The sequence below is a fragment of the Platalea leucorodia genome, assembly GCF_965183815.1.
Source record: "Platalea leucorodia genome assembly, chromosome: 12".
In the NCBI taxonomy this organism is placed as follows: Eukaryota; Metazoa; Chordata; class Aves; order Pelecaniformes; family Threskiornithidae; genus Platalea; species Platalea leucorodia.
In genome coordinates, this window is record NC_138834.1 from 13,544,944 (window position 1) to 13,566,884 (window position 21,941).

Sequence of the window (21,941 nt, forward strand, 5' to 3'; positions counted from 1 at the left end):
GAAGGAAAAAAAAGTAGCAATTTTATTGTCTGAACATGTGCCTGCTTGAAAAGAAAAAAAGGGAAAAAAGCGAGAGATTTGTTTAAGATTTTATTAACAGAAGGTGAAGAAATCCAGGCATGCCGTGCCGAAACCAAACATGCAACAGCATTAGGTACAGTGAACCTAATCATCAGTAGTAATTTATAAAAGCCAAGCAAGCAGATGTATAATTGCTTTAAGTAAACTCCGACTTAAAGAAGAAACTACATTTGAATTGAATATGGGGGCGGGGGGAGGACAACATCCCTTTAAAGAAGATCCTTCGAGACATGTAACTGTAGAAAGGCTGGCGAATACAACATTGATTGGGAGTGAGGTAACCACAAACACCGCTGTCTCAAATGAAAAGGGATTCAAGGTCTGACCCAGAAAACAAGCATCGTAACCGCTGGGATGAAATTTTAATGATAAACACAAGATGCTCTGCATGCAGGCCAGATTGAATTATCTGATGTCAGCCAGTAAATGCAAGGCGCTCTGAGAAAGAGGAGCTGCGAGCAGCCACCTTCAACTCGCAGCTCAGGTTGCAGTTAATCAATCCTTGATATTCTGCCATCTTCTGGCTTGAGCTTTGGCAGCAGCGCGGAGAAAATAGAGGAGAGTGCAAGAAAACAGGTACGTTTCTCTACGGGAGAGCTAGCCCTGTATAGTTTATCTTTGCTTCCTTACACAAAGTTAACAAAGCGATCCGCTCCTGAACCACTTCAGGCAAACTATGCCTCTACATATTGTACTTGTAGCTGCTGTTGTAAGTCACTCTGCCCACAACCTGTACAACTTCATTTTCAGACAGATCAAAAAAAAAGCACTACAGCAACTAAAATAAAAATTATTGCGCTTTCCAGCAGAGTTTGAAGCAGTCTAATGAAGCACGCTAGATCTACCGCAGATGTTACGTTGACTAACCATGGTCTGTCACAGCACAGGTTCAAATCCAATCAGATTTTTCCCAGGCTTCCTCCAAGACCCCAAATACACAACAGCCCCAGCACTTCTGCTGGAGAACCTCTCTCTCCACCCTTTTTTTAATTTTTGTAACCATTCTCTGATCTCCCAAGATCCTGAGTTGAACCTCCTGAAACCAGGGAGCAGCTGCTATACACTGCCACAGTTTCCAGCTATAAAGACAGAGAATAATGCCTGGCTGGCCTGACCGAGCTGAGCCAGAGCGCCGCAGCTGCTCCCCAAAGTCAGACATCAAAAAACCTGCTAAAAACAGAGTGGCCCTATTTTTCTCCAGTGCAGCAACTTGACTATAGAAAAAAAGGTAAATTACGCCACAAGAAACTGCTTAGGAAACCCTGGGAAACGCCACATGCAAAACTAGCTTTAAGATCATCACCAACTTCTCAAGTCTTGCAAAGTTACACGTCTGTTTAGCTTTATGCACATGGCAAGTATCGCTGTAATCCATGATTATTCACGTGTAAAGCTAAGCACATAAGTGTTTGCGAAAGCGGAGATATAATCATTAGATGTAACAGATAATTGATATTTATACTGAGAAGAAAACTGACGTCTGTTAACCTCAGCTATTAAATTACTTCTTCAGTACTGAAAGAATGCAACAGCTCGCTATTGATCACCAGATTCATTACACTTTTATGACAAATTTGAAAGCACAATGCCATTAAGTACAATATTATAGGCTGGGAGAGAAAGGGGAGGCTTATGTTTGGATTTAAAAAAACCAAAACAAAACCCCAACAAATTCCTCAATCCACCTATCCTAAATACTTATCAAATGCATGTCATGAACAAAGTATTTCCCTGCAAAATCTGCTAATGTCCTTGGAAGTTCTAGTTATAACTTTAAGTCTGTCTTGTTTGATATTTACTACTTAACTACGAGACTTTATTGAGCAGCGTGCTACTGTCTTGCAGACTTCGATCATCACTGGCAGAACAACAAATTCTTCTTCTTTTGGGCAAGATTCACAGAACAGTTTTCTGTTTGCAGCAATTTAAGAGATGCTTTCAGAGATCTCAAGCTACCAAAGCAGAGGGAAGGGCAAGTAGTAAACGGCAAAGGAAGTAATGTAATTTTTGTGTTCTAATATTCTAAGCATTTCATTTACTAACGAGGTAAAGGCTGATTTCCCCATGTTGTTTTATCAAACGTATGCTCACAGCTTCATAAAAAGATACTTCATTACTAAAATTCATTTTCTCAGAGAAGGGAAATTACTGAAAAGTAATTTGAGTGAAACCCTTAAAATCGCTTTTCCTAATGGATACGCATGTGCAGCTTCTCCCTCTGTGGTCTCTTACCTCCTTACCTATTCTCATGAACCTTACAGGAACCTAAATTCTTTAAGAGCACCACCTCCCTTCTCCATGCCAACTGAGGCAAACTCACCAGAAGAATCAAGAGATACTGGAGGAACTCGGGAACCAATACGAAAAGACTGTGTGAAATTGCATAAACCCGGTTTCTGCAACACATCCAGCTAAAATATGGACTATTTGAGTTTAATAAAGAGGATTAATCTCCTTTGTTCATTAATTCTTTAGAAATTAAATTTATTCTGCCTACCGTCTATACACTGCATGTTTGGATATAAACCCAGTGGAGCAAATGAAGAAAAAGAAGAGCTGGAGGCTTTGGCACCAGCGTGGAGGCAACTGGGGTTTCTGGCTCCCAAAAAGGTACAGGAGGTTTCATTAGATACAGTGGAACAGATACAGTAGTGGAGATCCCTAGCCAAGGCCAGGAAACACGCTGCCCAAGCTGCAGGGCACAAAAGAAGTCAGGTTGCTATCCGCAGAGCTGGATCCCAGCTGCGGACCGCAGCAGGCTGGGAGCTGCGGACCGCAGCAGGCTGGGAGCTGCGGCGTCTGATCGGTGGCCCAAGAAGTCTCAACGTCAGGCAGGAGTGAGCGCAAGATCTGCGGTACTCCAGCCACACAAATTCTTCAAGCCTCTTCCCATGGCCACTGTTTAGGTTAACCGCTGTGTGGCACTGCCCCTCCAGAGGTCACAGACTACACAGCTCGTCAGCAGAAGCGTTTTCATTGCTATAACACAACTGATTACAGCAGCAAAGACGTTGCATGAAAAGCAGAGAAAGAAAAGCAATAGTCGATGAACAGGATGGAAGGGAATAGAAAGGGAGACCTCCAAATGCAGAAGTGAAAAACCCACAAGTCACAAAACAATCAGCAAACTCATTGTCAAAGATTAAAATTCCCCTTTCCCTCCTGCCGTCTGCTAGTTGAGATTTCTGCTCTCAGTTGCCCGACAGCACTCAAAAGCATTTCCATGTATATGTTATCCACACGCAATGTATTCAAGGCACCTTTCTTATAACCAGTGTGTGAATTTTACACTATTTTATGAGTAGTTTTCTCTAATCCCACAATGCATAAGCATACCATTAACGTGAAGTGCTGCCATAAAATACGGATCTCTGGTACGTTAAGGACAGCATGCTCTGACTGCCCCCAGGATGATATAATTTTTATTTACTCATGTGACTTCTTCTGGAGGGCTACTAATTACTGAACCCGTAAAATTCAAGCAGGGTACAGTAAAGCCTTGCACCTACTGAAACAGTCATGGTCACCTCTTCCAGGAGTGCGGGAGGTTCTTAAAATTGTGTTTAAGAGTGTAAACCAAATAAATAGCTAACATTAAATCAAGGTCCCGACAAAGCTTTATGACAGGAAAAGAGAAGTTTGAGTTTCTCTGGGGTTTAGGTGGGTGGGGTTTTTTCCCCACATTGTCTTTTAAATAACAATGGAGAAAAGTAACAGTCCTTCTAAAGTTATCTTGCCACAGGAGACAAAAATATCCTTGTGATCAAGAGATTTTTATGGAAAAAATAATAAAAAGAGCATTTTTCAGTAGATGTGTACAATATTTAATACAGTGTTTCCACAGCAAAATAATAGATACAGTTCAGAAAGTACTGTAGTTTTTACAAGGACTGTAAGTACGTGAGATAGCTTTTTGAATAGTACAATAAAAAGTTGCACTGCTGAAGTGACTTGTTAATCATCATCATTATCAGTCACTTTACGGACAACATACCTCACCCACAAAGGAACTGCAGTCAGAAAAATTCATTCTTGTTGCCTCAAACAGATGCTGCTTCTGAATTTGTTAAAAAGTAGTACCATGAGATCTCAAACAGCGAGGATTAAATGAGCATTAAGCAACCTCATACTCACCCAGCAATAACAACTCCATCGCAAGAATGTACATCACAAAGAATTTTTCCCACCTCATACTGCAGCTGGCTCACAGCACCAATGCGGTTCTGCACAGAAAGATGGTGTTGGAATCGCAATACACGAAGTGACCAAGTTCATTTGCTGCTTCTTGGAAAACTCCAAGCTTTACTATTGCTACTGACAGTGCAGCTGAGAGGGAAGACCCTCTATTTGATGCTTATCTCCTGGAATTTTTACAGACAGAAATGAAGGAGAAAGAAGCTATCACTCTTCATTACCCTTCATAAACTTTAGGTAGAGAAACAACTATCACAACAACAACAAGATAGCTTTCTTTTAGCCAGGATATGTAATGAGCAGGGGAAGGAACCTTCATCTTAAAGGCTGATTCTCATTATCAAGGGGTGGTTGAAGTATAAACATCTCTCTTTCACCAAAGTCAATGGAGTAGCATAGCAAACAGACTCACTCCCAGAAGTAATCAGTCACTGGGAAAAAACCAGTATTACAGCTAGAGCAGTCTCATAAATCCTTCAGCAGCTTTCCCCTTTTAACTGGCAGAAAGAAGCTGCAATACAAAAGACCAACTCTTCACTACCACTTGCTTGAACCCGGTTCCCATTTTTCTACAGCATCTGGATCCCATTAAAGAAATTCCCTTTTACCTTCCAGTTGGTTTTCAAAGTGCGCTCCCTGACACGGCAGTCCTTGAGGGCGAGCTTCCAGCAGGAATGATCAGAGATGCTTGTATCTAATAGATATCCTTCCTGTTGGCACAACCGGTACCACAACACTTCGTCTTCTGCAAGTACTTTCCATGTCCTGCTGACCTAGAAATCAAATTTTTATATATATAGCATAAAGTTATAACCAAAAATTAAATTTCATATAGAATTATTTAAATAACATCTGAAATATACACCTATAAACCAATACAGGCCTGCACTGAGACTAAATTCTTATCTAAACAAATATAATGCTGACAGTACGGGGGGGGGGGGGGATCCACCTTTAACAAAATGCTTGTTTTCTGTGCATTCTTCTGAACATAATCGAGTTCCTACTCCACTAAGATGCCATGCAACATGGATACCAGTGTTTAGTGGCCACACTGCCAACCTGAAATGTCAACGTATTAGAAAATTTTGAAGGAAAAAGCAGCAAGAAAACAATTAAGACAGCATTGTAAGTTTAGAGCAAAAATATGAATTTATTTTCATATTTGTAGCTAAGAAAACCTCTCAGATCATCACCTCTCTCAAATCCTACTGACAATGCCTGATTAGGTGTATGACATTAGTGATTTATAACCTATTGTATTACAGTATGCATAAACAGGAATGAATTATTAAGTTTTTCAAGTAGCCTCAAGTTGCTGTCCATTTCAGAGAGAACAGCTTCATCATAATCAATTGTGGGCTCAGAATTAAAGATTCAAGAGGTAAGAGCCAACTTAAGTAGCATTTGTTCTCTGTAATTCTTAATTTAAAAAAAACAGATGTAACCCATGAAAACTGCTACTGGTGAAGGCAATAATCAATTGTACGCTGTTTCCAAAAGATTAAAAAAAAACCTTCTCAGACTGACATCATTTTTAGCAACTTAGAATTAAGCATCTAATGTCCGTTTCAGTCCCAAGATTACACCAAGAATCTAGGTCTCCCATTGATACAAACTCTCACAGGACCACATCTTCGTGTTTACTTGCCATTCGTTCCACGTTTACACAGATACAACATGGCACTGTGGGGTGGAAGATGTACTATTACTTGTTCTCTATTTTATAAGATTAATCACATTTGTATTTTACCATTATCGTGCACACCATGCTTCAGACTTGTTAAAACCACAGCTTTCAAATACAAAGTATAGCTTCACAAAATGATATATCACGAGGAATACTGAAAGTATGAGATCCCTTTGGCTGGTATAGAAGTCCCTGCAGAACGCAAGCCATTGGAGCAACAGAGTGTGCAGTGAGGCTCACGGAGAGGTTAGGAAAACACCACCTTAAATAAGTCAAGCAATCTCGGCGTTTGTAACGTGCTCTGTAAAATTTTACATGTGATGACTTGGAAGAGTGTGCCTTGGTCTGCCGTACTAAATGCAGCATCAGGCCAAGACTGACCAGTCAGCCCAACCAGAACACCCACCGCATCGCGGGGAGATAGCAGCTGAGGTCCAGAAAGCACCCAGTAAACACGACCCTGTGTCTTACAGGTCTCCTTGGGTCACAGTAAGCGCAAGAACATCTTACACACATGGTCCCAAACCTCCTTGCGTACTATATAGTCCCCAAACAGTGGGACAGTATGCTCTGCAGTGAACAACACAGATCTCCCCTTGAAACCTTTGTGAAGCTTCTAGCCATCTTGTTTACACTGCCTTGCCTGTTGGTCTTGCTGTAAAGACACGCATATATCATTACTGCTCTCAAACACCAACGTCTCACTAGGAATCAAGAATTGCATCATAAGAGACATCTCATGACTGGTTTCTTCCAAGGGGAAAAAAAAAAATTAATATTAGAGAAAAAAGGGGGGTGGACTGAGTAACCTGAATATGTTTTTAAGATTTGATACCTACATACAAGAGCAGGTCCCAAACAGGAATATCCACGTTCAGCAGAGCTAATGTTCTAGTTATTCACCGAAAGACCTCAATTCAAACTAGCAGACGTACAATCCCCTTCCATCATCAGACAAAGAAAACAACCTGGATAGGGCAATCATCACCGCCTTACAAATGACAGAAACAGCACTGAGTCTTCTCTAGCATTATACATCATCCTATAATAAAAAAGCAGTGCTTAATGCTCCTGTCCCTATAGGGACAGACTCAGGAAGTTCAAAAGCAAAAAAAAAACCAAGCAATCCAAATTTCAAACCATTACAGTTTAGTGGGGAATTTGTTCTCAATTTGATTTTAAAGTAATATAAATCCATATATTATTGCTCAAAGGGAAAAAAAAAAAAAAAAGAAAAGAAAAAACCACCCAGCTTTTTGCTGACACACACAAAAAAGCAGCTGTTCTGCAGGAGTTGAGCAACCCGGCCAAGCCCGGTCGACAGTAACGGCACCTCTGCCCCCCTCCCGTCCCAGCAGCACGTTTCTGCTGACATGGAGGGGACAGGCCAACGCGCAAGCAGGAGCAAACAAAGCCAGGCTACGCCAACTTTTGCCTTGCCTTGAAGAAAAAACCCACACACGCACCTTTGGAGTTTGCCAAAATAGACAATATTGCACAGACCTTTCTAGTTTCAAGGTCTTAAAAGCATTTTATAAAGACAGTAAAAAAAAAACAAAGGGGGGGCAGGGGGGCTACATTAAATTTAGACTGCCTTTTCAACTTTCAGGAACAAACATTCAAGGAGAATAAAGATCCTATCCTATTATGATTTTTTTTTTTTTAAATCAAATTACATCGAATCCTGCTGCTTTACAAGCATGAATTTCCAAAGGGTCCCTAACGCAGCCTCTTCTTAATGCACCAAAACTGGCATGACAATCCCTTGTAAAAGCCCCACTGAGCGAGCCTCAGCTGCAAGAAATCTCTAATAAAAGTGTCTCAAGCATTTCACTTTACAGCACCACTGTGAGCTGCCACATTAAAACCAGCCATTGGCTTGAAGTCAGCTTTATTAGATCTGCTTGACTTAGAGTTTCAGGTGAGGCCCCGAAAGCCAGAGCATTACGGCTTTATTTATACGCACCCATACATTCTGCTTGTTGGAGAGTAGCTGAGACACGCAAAGCTCTTACTAAACCACGAACATAATTATTTCCAAATCTACACTACATAGAAACTCTAACAACAATCAATGACAACATCTTAGAGAGCTGTTTATAGATTTAGAGTCCCCAATTCAATTTTGTCTTTAGTGTTCCTATTCTCTTTTTACTACAGTTCTCAACTGTTCTCAGCAAAGAAACTTTGGTTTCCCCTGAGCTCCACACAGGAACAGTTTTATATCTTATAGTTCAGCAAGTAATAATGTTCTGAAGGACTTCAAAGGCTTTTGCTGACATAGGTTTTGCTATTTGGTTTTGCCTTTGGGGGATTTTTTTTTCCCCCCCCAGAAAAAAAACCCCTAAAAAACCCCACCTCTTCCATCAAATCCTAAATTTCTTCTAATCCTGTCTAAATCAACTGGCTCAAATCCTAATGAAGGTTTATTCATCCCTCTCCATCTGATAACTGTCTTTGTTTCATTAGGTTTATTTTCTTCCCTAGTCGCACAAAGAGATATTCAAGGTCCATTGGCTGAAGCCAGGGGGCCTCAATTAGAAATATCTGGACTTTCAATTCAGTACAATATGTAGCGCCAAACAGTATTTAATCCAAAGCCATTCAGATGCACATTTACCAGGTGGAAGCTGCTCATCTTTTCAATTCACAGCCATAATGTTATTTTAAGCCTCATCCTGAGCCCAGTATATCCTTATCCATCCGTTTCTCTGCGCTCTCTCTCTAAACTATGAGGAGGACAGATGATGACTTTTACCTATATACAACCCTGATGCAAAAGTGTGCTCAAAGAATAGAGGAGATTTTTTTTTTTTAAATGTCTAGACACTAAAAGCCTAACAGCTTGACAATTCCAGAAGCTCTAGAGGCAAGCATCTGAAATTCTTGATTTATGCCAGACAATTCATTCTTAAATTCCTAGAAACAGTCTCCCTTGTCCTAGATACATACACAATTGTTGTGTTGGTAAACATTTCTAAACCATCCCTCAGATGAAAATGCTAACCATTCAAGGCAATTCCCCACTGATCCGTTCAGAAATAAGACTGCCTTAGCACTGCCAAAATTCAGTACATACTGTCAAGAAGTATTTCACACCACAAAATGCAGTTTATGCAGTCTCTGGTATTTACTAGAACGCAGTGACAACTCTAAGTATACGGACAAGTTCATAGATTAGACACATCACCTTATCGCAAAGCTGAGAGTTTGAAGGCCAGGTCCTCAGGCCATGAGTGAAGTTCATTGCAGATGCCTGCAGTATCCGCCCCAAACAACACTTCTGATACGTTTCAATTTGTCATACTTGTGGCGTCCGAAGTGATTGTTTTTCTTGTCCCTCGACATCAGAACCAGGAGGAAGGACTGACTGTTCTCAAACCCGCTCATCACAGAAGCCACAAGAGAGTCCCTCGTCGCATAGATACTGCTTTCAACGGTCAGAACAGAATCAAAAGTTCTCATAGGGCTGGCACAAACCAGAGGGAAAATTTTGCCATTACTCTGGACTGTTCTGCCGCCACATTAAGTCCTGGATACCTTTCTCTTTGAATTCTAAACATGGAGTATCAACGGCGACTGGTCTGCTGGATGCTACCGAATACCGCACAACTACTGCGAACCCACCGGAGCTCAGGAACTGATGACACCATTAATTTACATGCTGCACATGGCTTTTGTATTTCAAGTGCCATACGGATAGTTTGCGTTTTATAGTCCTAATTCCAAAAATCAAAGAAAAGCTGTGGGGAAGAGGGGGAGGGGGAAATATTAGGGTGAAATTAAAGTTCTCCAGAGCAGTCTGTGGTGTGATTAAATCTCAAAGAGGCTCCGCAGTCAGGCTACTTTACTGTTAGTCGGTTACCAATTTGGCATAAAGAACTAAGCAAACAGGTTTTCTCCAAAGGCGCTCACATAGTTCATGATGCCAGTTCCACTAACTGGCCCAATTTCACTAAAATCCCAAGGCGCCTTAATAAAAAAACCTTTCTACGATAACACCGTAAAGCAGCAGGGCTTTCCATTTAACAGAAGAGGGCTTCCTCCCTTCAAAAACAAAATCACCAAGAGAAAAATGAAAATGTATTTATTTTTATTGCTTTGCTTTTTATTTGAACACTTAAAAAGAAGCCAGATCTGCACTAAAAGCATTGGATATTCATCTCATTCAGAAAGCGTTGTAAAACCCTGGGCATTTGCTCAGCTACCTGTCAGCTGCCACGTAGGATCAACAGACTCAGTCTTAGAAAGCGAATAAGAAATGTGGAAAATGTTCTCAGTGTTAAACACATCTTATGAGAACAGGTTCAAGTTAAAACCCAAAGCGAGAGAGAGAGAAATCAAGTGCAGCCCAAGCGCAGAAAAAAGGAGCAGCCCTTCATCAGCCAATCTTTTTACTATGCCATGAGGTAAATTGATCATGCCTAAGAGATAAAAAAAGACAGAGAAAGAATAACTTTAAAGTAATCCACTGCAAAAATGCAATCCTGTTCCATTTCATAGGATGTGGCCTTTACCGATGACATACCTCTACCTCAAACGACAGAAACTCGAGCACATCTGAAAGCTTCACAGTCTCCTGGACAGCACCAAAAAATAACCCTAGAGAATTTTTTCCTCTGCAACAGAAGCTCTGCAAGAGGAATTCTTTTTCTTCTAACAGTCCTTGTTCCTAAAAGGCATTAGCAAGTCAAAGATTTAAGCCATAACCACCTGTAGCTATTTAACACTATGACTTGCTCATACTGAACGTTAAAAGCCCAATTTCACTTCAATGCATGTGCCATTTGGCTAATACTTGTGTCTAGTTTACCGTTCGCAACAAAGCTATACCCTGTCTGTCACTTTTCAGTTTTTGCATGTTAACGTTTCTTTCTCTTACAAATAGTCTAGGATACAGTTCAAGTGTAACAAAGAATGGTTTTGGTTGGATTTTTGTGAAGTTGCTAGATGTGCTTGGTACATAAAAGTTCAACGAACACCAGCCTGAGCCACTAAATAGTGGCCACAGGAGAAGCTCGCAATGAATATTCACAATATTCTACTCTATTTCACAAGGCAATCAGCACTTGCCAATGAAGTTTGCTTTGAAGACTCGTTCAGAGAGGAGGATCATCATTCAGTGTGTGAAGAAAGGAGACAAAGAGGCTCAATAGTGTGGGCTGAACAGTCCTAAGTACAGTCAGGTGTGCGTGAGTGTTTAAGTTAGTAAAGCTACTTGAAGAGACAGGCAGTTTACAACTGCACATAAATTATGGGCCATGTCTGAGTACAGACTGGTGAAAGCATTATCTTAAATATCACCAAAGAAAAATATAAGCCTCTTGCCAGGGCAGAGCTGGGGGGAGGAAATCAGCATCATTTAAGAATTTAGTCTGACATTAAATTACTACAGACAAAAAGCTACTACTCCAACTTTTATGGTTCATGTCGCACACTGAAAAGTCGGGGAGAACAGCTTTTTTGCCATGCCCATAGCACTGCAAAGCATTAAGTTCTAAATATTGCAGCAAGATGCTCACTTGTTCCTAAATACAGTCACTTGAATCAAGAGGTCTTTGCAAGTATTTATTTTAAATTTTAAGGCTCCACTTTTGCCCAAGCCACAAATGCTTTATTTAACTCTACTCAACTGCAAGCTATATATCCAGTTCATGTACTATTATTTTTTCAATTCAGCTTTGGAGGTACTTCCAATAAGCAAAAATCACAATCAGTTGAACTACTAGGGCTACCACACATCTTCCCTGCACCAAGGTGCCTGACTGTTTCTTGAATATTTCTGCCAATTTTACGCAGTATCAGAGGAGCAAACTGTCAGCAGCACTTACCTGAGCACACCTTCCCAATTCAGTCTTGCCCAGGTACTGAAATATCTTCAGTGCCAGTTCATAAGGCAGCTGGATATCAAAGAAAGGAACCTCATTTATTTCATTCTGAAAAGAAAAAAGAGAAAATAATTTGTTAGGCTTCTTTAACGCACAGCTAGGTAGTAGCAAAAGTTACCATAGTACGAAAAAAGGACGTTGTATCCTCAGTGCCATCACAGTTCCATAAAAAAAGGCAGAAGTAATTCTGCCTCTCCTCCCCGTAACAGCACAACATCAGACAGACTGCGCTGGCATGAAGGCACCCGAGCTACTTTGTTCTCTCTGAGTCATATCAGGTAAAGAATATTAGAAGGCTAAGTGGAGCTAAAAAGCAAATTGAGGAGAACTGTAAGGCTTATCTATAGTCAGAGGGCAGAAAAAGGCAAGACACAAGTTCTAGTAAAAGCTTGTCTAAGGTTTCAGTGTCAAAAAGGCCAAAAAAGTAAGCACTTTGAAGACATATGCCCATTACCAATTTCACTTACAAGATTTCAAACACGGATGATGGAAAACGAACAAACATTTTGGTATCAAACTGAATGGAGATGACATTACAGTTTGTTTCTTTCATTAGCAGCATATAAATGCCTATTTAACATGAAATGTGCTGAAAGAGTTGCTGCTTTAACTCATTAAGTATCTCCCCAAAAATTTAAAACCAAAGAATCCATCATTTTAATCTAACAGCTAAATGCAGCATATACATTTCTCCTAGATGTTTTTTGTGTGTTTTAACTACGTAATTATTAAATCTTCTTCCTGCAGTTATCACATCAAGAGTTGTCCCCTCCCTCATTTCTGTCTGGATGCTCCAAGTTTTTATACTATATAACAGAGAGCGAGCCAGATCAGCCCATTCTGACCATTTCTGTGTCACCCATTTTGAAGCTTTGCTCTGCAGTGTTTTTGCCTGCTTTCTGCACCCCCCAGGTGCTCCCAAACACCTGACCACTCTCCATCAATCCCCATGCACAAAATCAGCTGCTCAGCTAAAACCTGTCTCCATTGTTTGCTGTCAGAAAGTCAGGCAGGCCCCAAATCAGGATCGTCCCCTGCCTCCTAGCACTTCTCTAGCCCCGAGACCTTCATTTCTTTGTAGGTCTCTTCTACAACTACTCCTTGCTCATTTAAACCCGGACGCTTTGCAGTGCCAATGAAGTGGCAAAATCAGGCAATGCTGGGTTTATTTAAAGTACAGTTACACAGGAAAACTATGGTTGTGTGAAAGTTTTTAATGCAAAAGGTATTCTACACTAGGTAAGTGTTTAGACAGCACAAATACGGGCAATGTTCCCATTAGGTCTTTTTAGCAAAACAGCACCGGTTTATAAACACTGGAACCTTGCACTTATTCTAAAGTTACTCGAACTAGACCTGTGGCCAACCTTCCTGCTCCCCTCCCTGCTTGTCCACAATTCTCCTGCACAAACAGCTCCTTTTCCTTCCCTTTCCCTCTGCGTGAGGACCACTGGCTCCGCTCCCTGCTGTGGATTTGCAAGAAGATTGTTCGCTTTCATGTGATTTAAACTGCATCTATTTCCAACGTGGACACCAAAAAAAGAAAAAATAAAAGGAACTCTGAGAGCACATCGCCATGGCCACATGCAGATAGACCTCAAGCTGGCCAGATGTGAACCAGCTCGGATCCAGGAACCACATAACCATTTAGAGCAACACACTGCCCAAAAAAATAAGATGAGCCATTCGGCAAGGCTTATTAGCTCTAGGGTTATGAGCTCAGGCACAGCACCACCAGGAATATATTGCTTCCAAATTGGAGTTGACTCATGTCCAACCAGCAGAACCTGGTCTGTCTGCATGGACCCAAAGACATCATCAGAAGGACAGACTGCCTACAGACAGACCAGTACAGATGCAACAGTCAAGACTGACAGCTCTCTCACAGAAAAGGGGGAAAAAAAAAATAGAAAACAGGTATACAGATTTTTTTAAACTAATCTGCAAGAGTATTTATAATCAAACCATAAGCACGAGCTTGTGATAAAGCACAAGCAACGGCTCATACTAATTCCGTTCTAATGCAGCCTTAACATTAGAGATAGATCAAGGTCTTCCCTTCCTACATCCCAAAAATGCACGCAGCTCATCTTTCGCGCAGTGCTCACCGCTGCAAACGAAGAGGTAATGTTAAGTCAGCACCAGCCTGTCTAAAAGTCTACTGGAATGAATCCAAAACTCAAACACTACCATCCCCTCTGAGACAGATTTGGGCTCCTGTGTGCTAATGGAGCACTAATTCTGTAAATGGATTAATTTGTGCCTTGCAGACAGAAATTTAATCTGTTCCTTTTAATTTTTTTAAGCAAAGAGTAATTAGTCACAGTTAGGTTAGTGAGAAGCAAGAAAATGGGTTCCCCCCCTAGTTTTCCTACGCTGTAAATAAAATCTCTATTGCATTTAAGGGGTTTACGAAAAAAACTTTTATCTGGTTCGGAACTGTATTTAAGGCTATTTCCAAATTAACTCCTTTACTTAAAGAATTAATACTTGTTTTCTTACTACACTGCTGTGTCACAAGGCAGGATATCCTTAATTACTGCACCTGCACCAAACAGCCTGAATAAGCAACAGAATCTTTTTTAAGAGAAAAAAAAAATACCATCTCAGAGGAAGAAAAGTGGATTGGGGGTTAAATCCTCGTAAGATAAAATACATTCAGAAGGTGAGGTTATAAAGAAGCTCACAGGACCCCTCAGCGTCCCCCGTTCTCACCCCATCCCGGAGGCAGGCGCAGACGGGCCCTGCGCTCCGCTCCCGTTACCGCTACAAACCTCCACAGCTCCCCCCGCGCCGAGCCCCTCCGCGCCCCGGCCCCGCTCCCCACCCCGCGGCAACGCGCCAGCGCCGCCGCCGGCGCCCCGCCAGCCGAGCGCGGCCCCGGCTCCGCGCAGCCCTACCAGGTCCCGGATGAGCTGCCCCAGCAGGTCGTCGCCGTCGCCTCCTCCGTCCCCCGCGGGCCCCTCGGACGGGCGGACGGGCGACGGGCTGCGGCAGGCCGGGGCGCCGCCGTCCAGCAGGCCGCGGGCCAGCGCCAGGTAGCCCGGCTCCCTCGGCTCCGCGCTGCCGCGGCTCTCGGGACCCGCCGCGGGCTCCGCTGCCGCCTCCCGCCGCCGCCGCTTCGCGCCCCCCGCCAGCTCCTCCCGCCAGCGGCGGCGGAACAGCTCCAGCTCCGCCGAGCCCTCGGCCATGGCGGCGGGGCCGGGCCCGGCCCAGCCTCCCGCCGGCCCGGCCCGGAAACCGCCCCCCGCGCCCGCGCGTTCCGCCGCGCGAAGGTTCCTACGGCCGCCGGGGCGGCCGGGGCCCGGCTGACGGGGGCCGCCCGCCGCCATTTTGTGGGCCCGAGGCGGGCGTGGGCGCTGGGGCTGCCCGCGATCGTCGAGCGCGGCGGGGGCGGGCTGGAGGCCTGGGGGACTGCTGGCCCAACAGACTGCTGGCCCAGCGGCCACAGCCCGGCCTTGGAAAGCCGCTGGCGGCCGAGCGAGGGCCGGGGCGATGGCGGTGGCCTGTGCGGGCGCCCTGGGCCTGGGCTCTGTCTGCTGGGCAGCCCTCAGCTGCCTCCCAGGCAGGGCCACCCGTGCGGCCCCACGGGGGAAAAGCCGCTCCCAGAAAAGCAGAAGCGATGCCACTGAGCGGACCGTTGCCCACAGAGGAGGCAGAGAGGGGCATTGCTCTGCCACCGGGTGACGGGCCCAGGTTGGCCTGTTTCTTCCACCCATTTTGTTGGCGAAGTCTGAACCGGAGCCTGCAGGCAGGGGTGGTCCTGCCCCACACCACGGCCATTACACCTCCTGGGGAAGACGTGCTGCGCTGCTCACTGCGCCCCGAGTCCCGCCTGCCTCCTGCAGCCGCCGCAGCCCGAGAGCTGCCGCGTCCACGGCGCTTTGGGGAGGAGATGACGTTTGCTCCGCACCTCTCCAGTGTCAACCCACCTTGTTGCTTAAAGACTGCGTTTCAAACGATGGCTAAGCCCAACTGCTGAAACACGCCCACGGAGCTGCTATTGCTTCAGCCAGTCCAGCTGCCCGGAGGAGTGGAAAGGCCACCAGTATTCAAGTCTCCAGCATAACTTCCGTAGAGCACTCGGGAAGATAAAACAGGTAAGCGATACTTATCCACGTTTAAGTCAAAGAACTGGTCCTCGCTGGGCACCGGTGAATGTGCTAAAACGCACAGCCCTTGCTCTCGGCAGTGTCTTGCGCCAATGTACCTCTGCCCTCGCGTCCACCTCCGGCTGCTGCCATTCAGCATCCTCAGCGGGCACTTGCTGGTTTTTCTCTTTGCAGCTTGTTGCTGCCTGTGCAGTTTATAAAACTCAGCTTAATGAACACAAACAGGCATTTGGGATTCCAGGAAAAACCTGAACTACCTCATTTTGAGGAGGAATTCCTGTATGTAGAAACCCCACAAAAGATTTGTTTTCCCTACAAAACAATCAATCATTTGAACTTGGAGGAGGATCTCCCTGGGGTGCGTACGCTGAGCCATGCAAACAGAGGGGCTGAAGAGCAGGAGCTTCCCCTGTAGCGGGATGCAGGGCTGCTGCAGGGAGGGGAGACAGGTTGGGAAGTAGGTGAGCCCCAGGGGGGTCTCCTTAGAGCCTTTTGCAAGACCAGGGTGATCTGCCAGGGAGGTGGCAGCAGCCTCCCTGCCAGGCGGAAAAGAAATGGGCCGGTTTGGGGTGATGCCATCCCCCCAGGGAGCTGCAGGGAGCCCCCGCTGCCATCCCAGGGCTGGTGTGTGATGGGGATTCCTGCCTGGGGGGTCCCAGCCCTCCTCCTGCGCACTGACGGCTGGGGGGGCTCCGCATCCCCCTGGGTGAAGTGCCTGGGGGCTGCGCACTCGTGCCTCGGCCACCTGAAATGTGATCAGAATTAGTAACGCTTTGGGTGATGAAATCCCCTCCAGCTCTGTGTAATCCCCTCACTGCCCCCCTTGCATCTCCACACTGTCCTCTCCATCCCACACTGTCACCTGCATCCTCACGCTGTCCCTCCATCCCTCCGCTGTCCCACCAAGCTCTCACGCCATCCTTAGATAACAAAATGTCCCACCATGCAAATGCTGTCCCCTCCATCCCCCCATGCCCCCCCTGCACCTGCACACTGTCCCCTCCATCCCCACACTGTCCCTCCGTCCCTACATTGTCCCACCAAACTCCCACGCTGTCCTTAGATAACAAAATGTCCCACCACGCACACGCTGTCCCCTCCATCCCCCCATGCCCCCCTCCATCCCATGCTGTCCCCTCCACCCCACGCTGTCCCCTCCATCCCACTCTGCCCTCCATCCCTATGCTGTCCCATCAAGCTGCCACACCATCCCAAGAGAACAAATTGTCCCACCGCACACACACTGTCCCCTTCATCCCCCCATGGCCCCCTCCATCCCACAGTCACCTGCATTCCCACACTGTCGCCCTCCATCCCACGCTGTCCCTCCATCCCTACGCTGTCCCATCAAACTCCCACACCATCCCTAGAGAACAAAACGTCCCACCATGCACACTGTCCCCTCCATTTCCCCCATGCCCCCCCATCCCACACTATCACCTGCACCCCCACACTGTCCCCCCATCCCACGCTGTCCCCCCAAACTCCCACGCCATCCCTAGATAACAAAATGTCCTGCCACACACGTTGTCCCCCCCATTCCCCCCATGCCCCCCCATGCCACACTGTCCCCCCATCCCACACTGTCCCCCCATTGCCCCGTGCCCCCCATCCCACACTGTCACCTGCACCCCCACACTGTCCCCCATCCCACACTGTCCCCCCATTGCCCCGTGCCCCCCATCCCACACTGTCACCTGCACCCCCACACTGTCCCCTCCATCCCCACACTGTCCTACCAAACTCCCACGCCATCCCCAGGTACCTGGTCCCATCGCACGCTGTCACCCCATTCCCCCCATGCCCCCCCATGCCACAGAGTCCCCTCCATCCCCACGCTGTCCCCCCCCATCCCACGCTGTCCCACCAAACTCCCACGCCATCCCTAGATAACAAAATGTCCTGCCACACACGTTGTCCCCCCCATTCCCCCCATGCCCCCCCATGCCACACTGTCCCCCCATCCCACACAGTCCCCTCCATCCCCACACAGTCCCCCCCATCCCAGACTGTCACCTGCACCCCCACACTGTCCCCCCCATCCCACACTGTCCCCCCATTCCCCTCATGCCCCCCCATCCCACACTGTCCCCCCCATTCCCCTCATGCCCCCCCATCCCACGCTGTCCCCTCCATCCCCACACTGTCCCCCCATCCCACACTGTCCCCCCCATTCCCCTCATGCCCCCCCATCCCACACTGTCACCTCCATCCCCACACTGTCCCCCCATCCCACGCTGTCCCCCCCATTCCCCTCATGCCCCCCCATCCCAGACTGTCACCTGCACCCCCACACTGTCCCCCCATCCCACACTGTCCCCCCATTCCCCTCATGCCCCCCCATCCCACGCTGTCCCCTCCATCCCCACACTGTCCCCCCATCCCACACTGTCCCCCCCATTCCCCTCATGCCCCCCCATCCCACACTGTCACCTCCATCCCCACACTGTCCCCCCATCCCACGCTGTCCCCCCCATTCCCCTCATGCCCCCCCATCCCAGACTGTCACCTGCACCCCCACACTGTCCCCCCATCCCACACTGTCCCCCCATTCCCCTCATGCCCCCCCATCCCAGACTGTCACCTGCACCCCCACGCTGCCCCCCCCATCCCACGCTGTCCCCCCATTCCCCTCATGCCCCCCCATCCCACGCTGTCCCCTCCATCCCCACGCTGCCCCCCCCATCCCACGCTGTCCCACCAAACTCCCACGCCAGCCCCAGATACCCGGTCCCACCGCACGCTGTCCCCCCATTCCCCCGCGCCCCCCGCCGCCCCCCCCCGCTCCCCGCCGCCCCCCCGCCCGCTCCCCGCGGCCGAGCGCCGCCCCGCGGGGGATGATGTAACCCCCCCGTCCCCCGCCCGCCGCCGCCGCCGCCCCGGCCCGCCCGCCCGCCCGCACAGGCGGCGGCACTCGGCGGCGAGCGGCGGCGCAGCCATGTGCCCCTGCGCGCTGCACGGCGGCCCCCCCGCGCCCTGCCCCTGCAGCCCCGGCCGCGCCGCACGGCCCTCGGCCGCCGCCCGCCTGGTCGCCGCCCGCCTGCGCCGCCTGGGCGATGAGCTGGAGCAGCGGGCGGCGCGGCGCAAGGCGCGGGGCCGCGGCCCCTCGGCCGGCCGCCGCCTGGCCGCCGTGGTGTGCCTGCTGTGCGCCCTCACGCCCGCGGCCGCGCTGGCCTGGCTGATCCGCAGGAGGAGCCTCTAGGCGAGAGGGGCGCTGGCCGGAGCGGGGAGCAGGCGGGACGCGCAACAGGTCGGCACGGCGCCGGGCGAGGCGGTGGCGGTGGCGGGGACGGGGACGGGGAGGGCTGGGCGGCCGGCGGGGCTCGGCGCGGCGGGGCACGGTGCCGCCCGGTGCGGGACGGCGGGGCAGGGGTCGGTCCGGCACGGTGCGCCGCGGCCCGGCAGGGCCCGGCCCGGGTCCGGCCGCGGGGCCCGGCCCGGCGGAGCGCGCTGTCCGCGGTACTCGCCGGGCTGCGGCGGCTGATGGCGGCAGCGCACGGAGCCCCGGGCTGCGGGTACCGGCGCTAACATCGCACCGACCTCTCCTCTCCTCTCCTCTCCTCTCCTCTCCTCTCCTCTCCTCTCCTCTCCTCTCCTCTCCTCTCCTCTCCTCTCCTCTCCTCTCCTCTCTCCTCTCTCCTCTCTCCTCTCTCCTCTCTCTCCACTTCCCCTTTCCCAGGACTCCTCAAACGACCCCCTTGCCCTTCCCCAAACTTCCACTGCCTCCAGCCCTGTGCTTCCCCTCCGCCTGGGTCATCCGTGCTCTCATGGGGCAGTTTCAGCTCCGTGCCCGCACTGAGTGAGCCTGTTGGCCCCAGTGGGCCGGCAGCAGCAGCGCAGGGCAACTCAGGGGGATGGGAGCAGGTCCCGTGTTGCCCCGACTGCTGGCCATGGGAGGTGGAGGATGCTTGCCCCGCATACCTGTGCCTGCCAAGCCTCCAGCCCTCTTGTGAGTGGAGGAGCTTCCCCTGTGTCCTGCCATCCCCCAGTGGGCTTTGAACCCACGGGTGCTGCGGGGCACCCATCGCTGAGGTCCCTGGGTGGTAGGATGTCACCACAGGACCATCCCAGCCTGGGACTTTGGCTGGCTGTGCCTGGCTCTGTGTTTTGGATAATGCGTTGCCCGGTGCCGGAGGCTTTCCCCAAGGGGGGTCCCAAGTCACCAGCCAGGGAAAAGCATCCAAGCCCAGTTACTGCTGGTTCCTAGAGCCCCCACTGTGCTCCAGAGCCACTGAGCAAACAGGGACATGGCAAACAGAGCCACAGCAGCAGGGACATGGGACACACCTGGTCCTGTAAACCTTGTTGTCATCCCAGTGACACCTCCTGGGCTGGAGGGGACAGCTCTGCACCCTCAGCCCTGGGAACGCCAGGGATCTCACAGGGATCAAGACTTGGGGAGGAAAGCTGCTCACAGCCCTTGTAAGGGGGGGCAGTAGTTGTCCCAAGGACCTTAAAACGTGAGGCTCCAGCCTGGGGCAATATCTGAGCATATGCGGGGTCACCTCAGGGATCTGGGCTGCTCTGAAGTGCTCTTTGGGATGTGGATTTCTCCCCACAGACGTGAGGAGCCAAGTGTCCTATTTTGGGCACTTTAAATTATATCTGTGAATGTCCCCCAATGTCTGTCTGTATTCAGGAAAGACCTTAAGCACATGTCTAACTTGCAGCGTACACTCATATCCCACCAGCTCGCATAGGGTTTAGACCAGAGCTTAAAATAAAGCAGTTGAAAAATGCCACCAATGCAGGGCTGACCTCGTACAATTTCAGCTTAACTGAGCTGTTTGCAACCCTTGGGCCAGACCTTGGCTGTCAGGAATCGGGTCTTATACCGCAAAATGTCTTGCCTGCTTTTTAGGTGTGTGGAGTACAGTTGGATACTTCTGTATAGCGTGGGGAAAAGTACGGTTTTCGAAAGAGTTTAGAAGTAAGGTTTTCCAGCAGGTATGTGTGTTTGCACTGCGCGCGTGTGTATGCACTGGTGTATGGGGGGGCACTGTTGTCATCTGTCTGAGCCACAACCGCTGCGTCTGTCAGCAGGTTCAGCTGGTTACCTTTGGAAAGCTTTCTTTGAAAACAAAACCAGAACAAAACTGGGTTTCTTTGATGAATCAAAGCCTCAATTTCTATGGAATCATTCGGGACGGTGTCTGCAGAGCTGTGCCCAGCAAAGCCCTCGGAGAGTGTCAGTGCGGGGCAGGGGTTAGAGACGTGGGACTGTGGTCAGGAGCAGAGCTTAGAGATCGTCTTTCCCTTCCCATCAGTTCCTGGCAAGTTTGATTCTAGTGTTTGGAAGGAAACCCACCCGTCTGACTTGCTTGCCATTCTGAGCTCACAAAAAGTTGAAATCCAAGGGGGACTGCAGCGATCTCCCTTAGCTAGTGTCTCAAGTGTGCTTTTCTTTCTAACAAGCCCGGGGAAATTCTTCTCTGCCCAACCTGGGACTTCATCCCGTGCAGAGAAAGTGGCAGGTGAGAAGGGCTGGCAGAGAGACCCTGTTCGCTGGCTCCGTGGATCCGTGCCCCCGCTCGGCCCAGACTTCCTGGCAATCCCACGAGGCCAAAGCTGTTTGGATTTGTAGTTTTTGTGAAGGTTCGCATAGCTTTGGTTAGGCAGATAGTATTTTTTTTCCCCGATCTCTTCTGCTGTTGACTCTGTGGAGCCCTCACCTCCATCTGGTTTTCTGCATTTCAGGTCCAACAATAACCAGTTGCTTATAAATTGCTTTGATAAAGACACTATAAAAAAGCAAAGCATTATCCTCAACACAACCGAGGCGAGCTCCTTCAGCATGCACAGTCCTTCCTCGCAGCTTCAAAGGCTGCCGCAGACAGGACGTGCTGAGCTGCCTTCAAATGCTCCGGGGCTTCGTGGACACAAATACCAATGCAAGTCTCTGAAGAGAAGATCCTTGTGTGTGATGTGAAGCGGTTTCAGGGATAAAGAGGCCAGATGTGGGAGAATAACACGCTA

At 48.7% G+C, this 21,941-nt stretch overlaps 1 protein-coding gene across 2 annotated transcripts in view; it reads right to left on the minus strand.

Annotated features, from left to right (window-relative positions):
- FBXW8 (F-box and WD repeat domain containing 8) overlaps positions 1-15,047 on the minus strand; it is a 52,277-nt gene extending 37,230 nt beyond the window's left edge. The window contains exons 1-4 of one of the 2 annotated variants that reach the window (XM_082325376.1): positions 14,754-15,047; positions 11,797-11,901; positions 4,884-5,048; positions 4,216-4,304 (exon numbers count right to left, since the gene is read on the minus strand). In XM_082325376.1, the coding sequence (XP_082181502.1) occupies positions 4,216-4,304; positions 4,884-5,048; positions 11,797-11,901; positions 14,754-15,044 (650 nt within the window). In that variant the 5' untranslated portion in view covers positions 15,045-15,047. Of the gene's footprint in view, positions 1-4,215; positions 4,305-4,883; positions 5,049-9,155; positions 9,673-11,796; positions 11,902-14,753 lie in introns of those variants that run through there. The other variant, XM_082325377.1, reaches the window with a different exon arrangement.
- Between the last annotated feature and the right edge of the window lie 6,894 nt (positions 15,048-21,941).